An 11190-nucleotide genomic window follows, 5' to 3' on the forward strand; every position below is an offset into this window, starting at 1 on the left:
GAAATTCTAATTTTCGAAGATTTGACATCTACCATCTATGAACATCGGCCAACTACAGGAAGAAGAAGAGAATGAATAGCAGCCGCTATAATATTTGCGGACGGGCAAGCGACTCGTTTAATCCATATCAAGGAACTCCATTCTTTTTCTCATTGTACCTTTAAGATCAGAAGCTTCTCTTTCTGCTTTCTGTGCCTGCATAATTACAAAGCTAATCATCAATACAGGTTTCCGTTAAAGTAATAAAGCAAACTGCGTCCAAATATAACAAACAAAGCAGACCCAAAAATCACAAAAACACTGTCAGAAAAAAACTGACAAAGATGTCAACCGAAAACGAAAAGACAGTCTTTCAATTTACATATAATCTTGAGAGAAATTAAGCCACAGTTGCTGTGCCCCACCATCAGGAAAGCCCCCCTAATTCAGACTCACGCGAGAACCAACCCGTTCAAGAAAGCCGGCCTCTATGTTCAAAAATTTACTTGACCCCAGTTTTGGTTGAACTAGAAACAATTAGTGATTCCATATACATTAACGAAAAAAAGGAAAGCGGGAAACATTTTTCCAAAAATCATTTTGAAAAAAAGGGATAAGACCTCAATGGTCTTTAGAATTCCACCTACCAACGGAAACTCTTCACCAAAAATATTTGGGGTGATAGTCACCAAGCCCTGCTCTAGCACAGTTGGAGATTCCACTCATACTTCTGCACGTGCATGATCTTTGCTTTTTATGTGTACTTTAATAAAGATAGAACAAGTGGCACCAACCCGCCTCTCATAGTATGCGTACCTTCAGAACATAATGCTTAAGGCGTAACTAAATCGAGTGGTTCAATCATCCCATAAGTCCTTTCCTAAATGTGCTCAACTATTTGCTTCAAAACTGCACCATTCACCTACTAATTTCCATCGAGGATTTTAGTCTCAAATCTTCTTAATATCTATGTCAAAACCAGTGTTTTAAAACCATACAGCTTTCCAACTTCATAAACATACCTTAACACTAGAGCTATAAACTTGAACAATTGAAGACCAATACAGATAATAAGGAAAAAGGAAGAGAGTGAGGTAGTTTATATCAACACACCGTTTATAAAGATTATCGAGCTGGCAACACTTACCCTTTTAATTTCTGCAGCTGAAACACGAGTCATGTGTGGTGGAAGTTCCTCCCTTTCCGAATCCTAAAACATCAAGTGCAGATATAAACATTATTCAATGATGCATATTTTGAGTTATAGATGACAAAGCAACTAATAATGTACCATACCAGCTCGCCAATTAGAACAACATTCTCCCCACGGATGACGTAAAGACCCAAGGGGATATCACAGTAAAGATCCCCAACAATGACTCTCTCACATGCACCCTCGAGAACGGCATTGGCTACAAATCAGAAATAACTATTACTTCAGAATCTTCATTAAAGTTACAGTATAATTTGGCCTCAAACAACAGAGAAGATAATGTTAGTACCGAATTGATCAAAAGACCGAAGTATCCCCAAAAGTTTTCGACCATCACGGAGCAGCACAAGAAGCTTCTCTGCAACATGAATAACAGCATTAGATCACCACACCTTGACAGTGAAAAAATGATTGGTTGACCCACCATTGCTAAACTCCAGAATCTTTTCACTAGTACTCAACTCAAAATCGACAGTGAAACCGGGATTTAAAGGAATACTCAAACAGCTAAACTTCAATACAAGAAAACAATTATTCAGCAGGACCCTACCTGTAAACCAATCTGAATTTAAGCAACAAATACCAGAAGAAAAACCCAAATGGTCAAAGAACAAATCTTTCAACCATGTCAGATCACAATTAGTAAAACCAACTAGAAACTAGAAAGAATTACCATTAACTTCATACAACTAATAAAAAATTATAACCCCAGAAGAAAAGTATAAATCAGAGAGAGGGAAAGCATACTGTCAAGGTAGCTAGCAAGAGAAGTGGAAAGGTAGACATCTTCTGGGCCTGCCCAAGACATTGATGCTTCTTCTCAACTTCAAAAACTCAAACTTTTTCGGTTTCTCAAAAATCACCGAAAAATTCACCAATTTCCAAACCAACAATGGCATTGGCAGCTGAGCCTTTTCTCCGATGCCTCCCCAAAACCCTTCAATTTTCCCCCAAAATAACGACTCCTAATCCGAGAACCAGAAATTCGAACAAAAGACCGAAACTTTAACGAACTGAGCAAGAAAATCCTAGCCTTTTCAGATCCAAAAACCTTAGAATTTGAGGAGAGTCAGAGGATTGGAGGCCTCTCTTCCGGATTGGTGGGACTGGATAGAGTTTTAATAAAAAATACTCAGATCCAGTCGGCCCGGAAAATTTTGAGAGGGGGGATTGAGCTGAGAAAAAGAGAAGGGGTTCGAGGGAAGTGCGAGAAAATGCAGAGTAATTGAGGCAAAGGGTGATTTTATTTGTTAGGGGAGAATCACAAGTCTAGGGTTTGGACTTTGGAGAGTGACATGGTGGTGGGATGGAAGTTAGGCAACCTGTATTAGGAATGTGTTGGTAATTCCCCTGTTGGTTTTTATTTTGGGTTTGGCTTATTTTTTGAGATGGCCATTCAACTAGGGTAGACACGGTTTGATTCGATGCGATTTTGAGTAAAATCACAATTGAAATTGTAATTTTTTTACGGTGTGGTTCGGTGCGGTTTTGAAACCAAATTGAAATGAAACTAAATCTTTTGGTTCGGTTCGGTACGATTTCAAACGGTTTCGATTTGATTTTTGAGAAAAAATATACAATATAATATTTATCTACACATAACACAGTCTCATTTTCCACACAATACATTAATTAACCTGCCCACACGAGAATTCTTTTCTTTACTCTAGCTAGCTAATTGCATAAATGATAGACTCTGTGAGCAAGAAAAAGCACCCAAATGGAGGTGTTTGTATCTTTCTTTGTGTGACTACTCTTATTTGATGATCATTGTTTCTTTTTGAGTTTTCATTTGCATTTCTGATTAGTCTATTATATAGGCTGTAAATTGAAAATTAGGGTTCTTAGTTGCTTTTACTGGTAATAAATTTTTTCTCTTTTCCTGTAAAGAAACATTGAGATGCCAAACTTGATGAGGGATATAACTTGGAAAAAATAATCATTATTATAACATGTACATATTAAATGTATTAAGTCTAACAAATAACTAATTAAAACATGAAATGCAGTTTCGGTTTCGATGCAGTTTTCAAAAATCAAAACCAAAACCAAATCATTTCCTACAATGTGGTTCAGTTTCAAACCGCAAAACTGAAGTGTTCGGTGAGGTTCGATTTGATTCGTGTTTCGGTTTCGGTTTTTAGTTTCTAGTGCCCACCCCTACTTTCAACCGAACTTCAAGTCCACTTTACTATTTGAAACAAAAAAATTTGGCTTTTTATTTAAAATGGTTCATGAGATTTGTATAAATTGTTATTTTGGCCTTTGAGATTTAAAATCGATAGAATTGGTCCCTGACTTTGTCCACCATCAATCATTTTAGTCATTCCATGAAAAATCTCCATTAAATTAAAAAAAATGATAAAAGTACCCTCAATTTTTATCAAATCATTTTGGTCTATTGTTTATTAAATTGAGGGTAATTTTGTCATTTTAATCTTTTTTTAACATGACTATTCACGGAATGACCAAAATGATTAATGGTGGACAATCTCAGGGACCGCTTGTATTGATTTCAAATCTTAGGGACCAAAGTGAGGAGTTATGTAAATCTCAGAGACTATTTTGGCTAAAAAGCCAAAATATTATTACTTTACATCTTAAAACTCAAGATTCGCTTTATTTTGGTGTAATTTTGTTAATTCCGTCAAGTTAAAGATTGAATATGCTGACATGGAGACTTGACAATTTGACAAAAATACCCTTGTCTCTTTTGCTCAATAGATGCGAGATCAGTAAGATTCTTTCCATGTCAGTGACACACCATAATCCGAAATGTTCATTTGGACTCCGAATCGAGTTGTGCTGGCCAACACCAAGAAGGTGACGAAGCCATAAAGTGTATGATAGGAGCATATTTATGTGACTTTGTTATCTTATTTCTTTGCATTTACTTAGTTAATTTCCATTTATTATAGTGATTTAGTTTATTTTCGTATTATTCTAGGTTCAATTGGTGAATATGACAATAAATGGTCAAAAGGAGCAATTTGGAGTAGTTTTGGACTTGGACTGGATAGCATGTGTATGAAGCATAATGGATGGACGTTTTTGGTGACAAATGATGCTAAACATGTGCTACAAATCTGGAAGAATTAAATTAAGGCTTGGAAGACAAGTAATCAGCTAAAAACAAGGAGATCTTATTCAACCTTATCATATCTTATCCAGTCTTATCTTATCTTATCTCATATTATCCAAACATTATCCTATTTAATCCAACATTTTCTAAACTTATCTTCAGCTGCAAAAAGGAGCCCTTAGCCTATTCTAAATCATTTTTATCTGAATTCAGGAGTCCTTATCATGTTTTAACAATGCATATCTGATTCTAGAAGTCTTGAAATCATGAAAACAATTTAATTCCTTTTCTCCTAGAATTGTGTTGTGCCCTATCCTTGTCTTCCAAGGATTGGTGCCGTGAGTCTGCATATATAGAAATCATTGTGCCGCAGCTTTGGGGAGAGTTTTAAAGAGAAAAATATAGAGAAATAAACATAAGTGTGTCGCATCTTTGGAATGAGAGGATGAGCCAATTCTGCCATTTGGATGAGGAGCCGAATCTGCCATTGCTGGAGTGTCTCAGAGTTCTTTCTTTCCTTACTTGATTTCAATGTTTAATTTAGATTGTTTTTATTTAGTTATGATAGACATGTAGAAATAATTTCGTTTTAGCTAGAGGTGAATTCAAAGCCATGAACATATGTGTGATATGAATTGATTACATCCAGTTATTGTTTCATAAATCGTGAATGCAATTTACTTATTTGTTTGATTGATAACTTATTCTTGTATGTTGATTAAGGAGGCCCACTTAGTTTGCATGCATGAAGTTGATGCTAAAATATAAGGGAATTTCACCTAATAGTTATGAGCTTATATTTATAAGTAGTGGAAATCACTAGTCATGATTGTGTTAAGTAAATTCCTAGCATGAGTATCATGCTTTTCAGAGTTACGAATGCCATGTCAATGCTTATGATTTTCATAGAACTTAATAATTTTTTATATGTATCTCTATCATGCAGTTCATATAGGGAACTTGATAAGAATAATTTGATTGCGTCGTTGAGTCCAATTCAATGAATTTAGGAAAATCTGATGATTAATTTGTGTAGTTCATGGTTAACTTGGGGCATTGTCATTCATGGTTTATAGGAATAGTAATTGGAGATCGATTTGTGTTGCATATGTGTCATGTGTGGAGAAGGACCCTGTAGCTAGCCTTTCAGCCAATTCGCTCACCTCAATTTAGTATCAATTAGTTTGTTTTCTGCAAGTTACTTAGTTTTAGTTTTAAATTTCGTCCAAACCAAACCCCCTGCCATTGTGTCATGTTAGTTTAGTTTTAAAATTCGTTCAAACATGTCCCCTGTTAGTATTTTGAGTCAAGTTAAGTCTAGAATTCATCCAAATCACCCTTTAGTTCCTGTTTTGAGTCAATTTGTTTGTTTTGCGCTGTTTTGAGTCAGTCTGGTTAGTTTTGAGTCATTAGAGTCTAGTTTTGTGTTTTTAAGTCTAATTTGTGTTGATTAGTATCATTTCTAATCCTCGGTCTAGAACGATCCCTACTTACGTATACTACAATTGTCTAAAAAGGGTTTAATTTGTGTGTTAGTTTATATCACATCAGTGTAGTGAGGTGGAAAATGTGAATAAATTTAAACCTAAAAGTGCCTAAATGTAAGAGTGCGCTTATAAGCGGGAAGGAACTCATTTCACACGTGATGTCAGAGCATAAGTAAAGTACAGTAAAAGTAGAATGAGAAATATACCATCGAAGGTAATCTCCAATACCAAGACTTACTAAGAATCCTTGTCGACATGAAAGCTCAACTACTAAAACCTGGATGGGCGAAAAAAAAGGTGAGTGGGCCTAAAAATAAAGCTTTGTAAAAACCTTTTCGAAAACATAATAAGCCCTCACCGTAAAACAAGTATAATTTCCAAAATATACATACTACATATAGTATGAAAATACTTACCGTAAACCGTAAAATCACAAGCATACAACATTTTACAATATCTCATGAATAAACACATAATAATTTGGTATTCACAACAACTCGCATAAACGAATATCAAATTGATCGACATATGCTGACACACGAGTTCATGCAGAGATATTCTGATGTGAACATGATTAGGTGTAATAATGGTTTACGCTCTAGTACTACAATCACGTGAAGACTTGTGCTATGTGCATCGCATACAAGTCCTAATTGCCTATATGACAAAGTGAACGTACGGTGTGACGTGAACATACATGTGCAGCCTGGTCCTGGCCTAGGCGAGTACAAACACCAGTGTAGCACACGATGAACATATAATATAATTCTGATCATATAATGGTAATCGATAATTCTAGTCAACCATAACACTATTGATGACCGCAAATATAATTAAAGCATCCCATAATAGTACGCATACATGTGCATTCAGCAGGATTCAAAATAATTTCATAGTTCTTAACATTAGAACTGTGACATCCCACATCGCCCATGGGAGTGATCCTTGTATGTATATTCCCATCCCTACCTAGCACGAGGCCTTTTAGGAGCTCACTGGCTTCGGGTTCCATGGGAACTCCGAAGTTAAGCGAGTAGCGCACGAGAGCACTCCCAGGATGGGTGACCCATTGGGAAGTTCTCGTGTGAGTTCCCAGAAATAAAATCGTGAGGGCGTGGTCGGGGCCCAAAGCGGACAATATCGTGCTACGGTGGAGTCGGGCCCGGGAAGTGGTCCCCCCCGGGCTGGGATGTAACAATTTGGTATCAGAGCCTAACCCTGGTCGTGGTGTGCCAACGAGGACGTCGGGCCCCTAAGGGGGGTGGATTGTGACATCCCACATCACCCAGGGAAGTGATCATTGTATCTATATTCCCATCCCTACCTAGCAGGAGGCCTTTCGGGAGCTCACTGGTTTCGGGTTCCATGGAAACTCCGAAGTTAAGCGAGTAGCGCACGTGAGCACTCCCAGGATGGGTGACCCATTGGGAAGTTCTCGTGTGAGTTCTCATAAACGAAACCATGAGGGCGTGGTCGGGGCCCAAAGCGGATAATATCATGCTACAGTGGAGTCGGACCCGGGAAGTGGTTCCGCCGGGGTCAAGATGTGACAAGAACATTTCTTATAAACATTAAACTAATTATGGCAATCATGTAGAGTATTCATTATTAAATATATAAACAATTTGGTATCAGAGCCTAACCTTGGTCGTGGTGTGCCAACGAGGACGTCGGGCCCTTAAGGGGGGTGGATTGTGACATCCCACATCGCCCAGGGGAGTGATCATTGTATATATATTCCCATCCCTACCTAGCACGAGTCCTTTTGGGAGTTCACTGGCTTCGGGTTCCATGGGAACTCCGAAGTTAAGTGAGTAGCGCACGCGAGCACTCCCAGGATGGGTGACCCATTGAGAAGTTCTCGTGTGAGTTCCCAGAAACAAAACTGTGAGGGCGTGGTCGAGGCCCAAAGCGGACAATATCGTGCTACGGTGGAGTTGGGTCCGGGAAGTGGTCCCGTTCGGGCCGGGATGTGACAATAACCTTTCTTATAAACATTAAACTAATTATGGCAATCACGTAGAGAATTCATTATTAAATATTTATGTGGAAACTAAATATATATATATATATATATATATATATACACTATATAAAAAGAAAAGACCTGCTCACAAATACTTGCCATGTCACATCATTTCGAGCTAAGAAAGCCGGAGTCTCCAATAGTAATCGCATCTAAGCATAATATTGGGACCTATTAGTAAAACTCAACTAAAATGATTAAATTTGGAAAAGCAGAGGGTGGATTTGGGATCAGGGCGTCGAAATACGTTAAGAAGGGTCCTGCACAATTTTTGTAAAAGTCAATGAAAAGTCAACAATCAACCCCAAAAAGCCAGCCGAGACGCCAAGCCAGTCAACTACGTTAAATCTTTGGAATTTCACTAAATGGATGTTAAAAACGGACTCGGGACGTCGAAATTAGCTTTGAAGGGTTTCCGAGAAAATTTCAAAAAAAGTCAACACAAGGAATATTCTGAGAATATTCCACCAATTAGGAAATGGGATGGGCCAGATCCTAGGTCGTGAATCTGGGCTTTTTTTCTCGGGTCGGGTTGCCCCGTTTAGTAGGGCTGGGTGTGGTTAGAAACGGTTTGCTTTTTTGCCAAAACCAAAACCGAACCAAAATTTTGGTTTGTTTCAATTTTTTTTTTGGTTTTTTTCGGTTCGTTTTGTTTTGTTTTTGTTTTTTTTTTTTTTCCCTTCTTCTTCAATAGCATTCAAATTCAGACTCCCGATTTTCGGTTCTTACGATCTTAACCTTTTTAGACTGGTTTGGAGGACATGTTTTGAATGAGTAATGATTGAACTGTGAACATTGACACGGTGCGGTCATCACTAAACTGCAAAAGCATCTAAAACTAATTTGTTGTTTGCCAAGAATAATTGGGTAGCACACCTGCAATACAAACTGCACTTAGATCTAGAATGACAAGCACAAATCTTGCACCTACAATACAAAGGAATAAAGCACAACAAACATCCTTCATCCACACACACTTAGATTGTACCTTGTTTCTAACAATTATTTTATACAAGCACACATCTTGCGCCAAAATTTAGGTTTAAAAATCTCGCACTGTCCCAATGAAAATGCATCACAACCTGTGCTTTATTGGGTATTCAGGATTCGCTAGTTTTTCAGATGGTACTGGAAATTGAGATAAAGCAAAATATCAACACACCACAAGTATGCAAAACCCATGAAATTGAAAATAAAATCTGCAAAACCCATGAAATTGAAAAGAAAATCTGCATGACCCATGAAATTGAAAATAAAATTTGCAAAACCCATGAAATTGAAAAGAAAATCTGTAGAACATGAGAGAAATTACCATGAGACTAACCTTGCAAACGAAGTCGTGGGTCGAGACTCGGACAGATAGAGGGAGATGAGATGGTCCAGACACAGACAGACAGAGGGATCAGGGATCGTGGAACGACGGAGGCTGGGAAGGAGATGAAATGGTCTAGATAGGGGGGATGAGGGAATGAATGAGGGATATATGTTTAGCTTTAGGGTTTCAGATTAAAGTCACTAACAGACAGAGGGATCAGACATGAGGGAATGAGAGGATGAGGGAATGAAGGAATGAGAGGGTCCAGCTCCAAACATAGATAGACAGAGGGATCAAGGATCGCAAAGCGGTGGAGGCTGGGAAAGAGAGAATATCAGATATGGGGTGAGGGAATGAGGGATCGATGTTTAGCTTTAGGATTTCAGATTGAAGTCACTAAACGACGTCGTTGACCAATACGAATACAAACTTTCAGAACGACATGCCGTTTTTAGTACTAAATATAAAACGACGTCGTTTTTTACAACATTTTGGTTTGGTTTGGTTTTTGAAACTCAAAAATAGAACCGAACCAACTAGATTTGGTTCAATTTTTTTTTGGGTTTGATTTTTCGTTTGGTTCGGTTCGGTTTTCGATTTTTTTAGTTTTCGGTTTTTTGAACCTACCTTTACCATTTAGGCTCGCGGGTTAGCCGGACCCGAAGAAGGAGAAAGCAGGAACTGGGCCGAGTTTAGCCAGGAAGATTCCCGAGCTCCGTTTGAACTCGATTCTTAACTATTTTCAATGAAATAAAAGTCAAAATGAAGCTTAGGAGATCAGGAACAAGAGTATACCAAGATGAGGTTGAGCCGAGGTCGAGATCGGCCGGAAAAAGCCTGCAAAGGTCGGGTTCCTCGCCAGAAAACTAAGGAAGTTTTCTTCGAGTTATCTCTGATTCGAAACAAAACTAAAACATCTCAAAAACATCCTAATCATACTCCAAAACAAAATCTAAGGAGCATTTGGGGGTTTTCAAAGTTTAGCTTCACCGGGGATGGTGAGAAATCGTCGAGGAAGAATCTTGAACAATGGTAGTGCCACTATGCAGAGAAATGAGAGATAGAGAGTGTCTAGTCCAGGGTTCAGGGTTTATGACGTAGGTTGTCAGGTGGGCTTTGCGGTGGTGCTTGCCGGAGTAACGACGACATGGTGGTGGTGGTCATCGGCGTTCACTGGGTTTCACATATGAATGGCGGGAGATGAGAGAGAGTGAGCTAACAGAGAGATGAGCGAGCTACTACGCAAAGAGAGGAATTTGAGAGGTAGAGAAGGAGGACACGTGGCGAATAGGAGATGAGAGTTTGGGTGAGGTGTGGGCCTCGTGGGCCAGAAAAATTAATAAAATATTTAAAAATATCCTACTAGAATTATTAAAATAATTAAATAATAATATAATAATTATGAAAAATATATAAAATATAAAATAGGAATTTTTACAAAAGTGTTTTTCAGATTCGTAATTCCATAAAACTTCTCTCGTAACTCCGATTTCAATTTCGTTTGCACTATGCATTCGTACCATCGAGTACTTTGAGAATACGGTAAAATAGTAGTTCGTACACATTATGAAAAGATGGTTAACGAAAGTCAACAATCTCGCCTCTAGGGTATTTTCGTCAATTCACTCTTTTAAAATGAATAGAGCCGTAAAATTCGGAACGGGTTGTTACATCAAGATATTAAAACCCAACTTGATGGAATTGACAAAAACTCACCAAAGTGTGGCAAATAGTGATATTTTTGTTTCAGAGGGTAAAGTAGGATTAAAATTGAGTTTCAAAGCTACATAAGCAATAAATTGATTTTCTTCTCTAACAACATACTCTTTGTGGTGGCATCGACCTTTGTAACGATCAAGACTAGTAAAACTGTCAGTTCATACAATGTCCATGTACCAATAAAAGATTCAACACCTACCGTGGCCCCTTCTTCTTTAGGTGGAATTCCAGGTTGATGAGTTGCTCGAAATGCTGGCAAAATATCAGTATATTTGGTTTCATAGTTAGAGTATAATAAGTAAATTTATAAGGGACATTTTAAAAATAAGTCTTTTGATGTTGCCTGATTTATTATTTGAATATTGTGAT

General features: G+C 37.9%; 1 protein-coding gene across 1 annotated transcript; it reads right to left on the bottom strand.

The window, feature by feature from the left end:
- Window positions 1–2142, bottom strand: LOC137740052 (sm-like protein LSM1B). The gene is made up of 5 exons (XM_068479841.1): window positions 1940–2142; window positions 1482–1550; window positions 1276–1391; window positions 1127–1189; window positions 1–195 (listed from the first exon to the last, which is right to left on the bottom strand). The coding sequence occupies exons 1-5, from the start codon at window positions 1998–2000 to the stop codon at window positions 118–120; spliced, it is 387 nt and encodes a 128-aa protein (XP_068335942.1). The 5' UTR covers window positions 2001–2142; the 3' UTR covers window positions 1–117.
- Between the last annotated feature and the right edge of the window lie 9048 nt (window positions 2143–11190).

This window comes from Pyrus communis, chromosome 7, assembly GCF_963583255.1.
Source record: "Pyrus communis chromosome 7, drPyrComm1.1, whole genome shotgun sequence".
Classification (NCBI taxonomy): domain Eukaryota; kingdom Viridiplantae; phylum Streptophyta; class Magnoliopsida; order Rosales; family Rosaceae; genus Pyrus; species Pyrus communis.

Coding starts and splice junctions, on each gene's coding strand:
- LOC137740052 (XM_068479841.1), bottom strand. CDS start 2,000: ATGTCTTGGGCAGGCCCAGAAGATGTCTACCTTTCCACTTCTCTTGCT. Junction 1,551..1,939: donor TCTTGCTAGCTACCTTGACA/GTATGCTTTCCC, acceptor TTCATGTTGCAG/AGAAGCTTCTTGTGCTGCTC. Junction 196..1,126: donor CAGCTGCAGAAATTAAAAGG/GTAAGTGTTGCC, acceptor GTAATTATGCAG/GCACAGAAAGCAGAAAGAGA.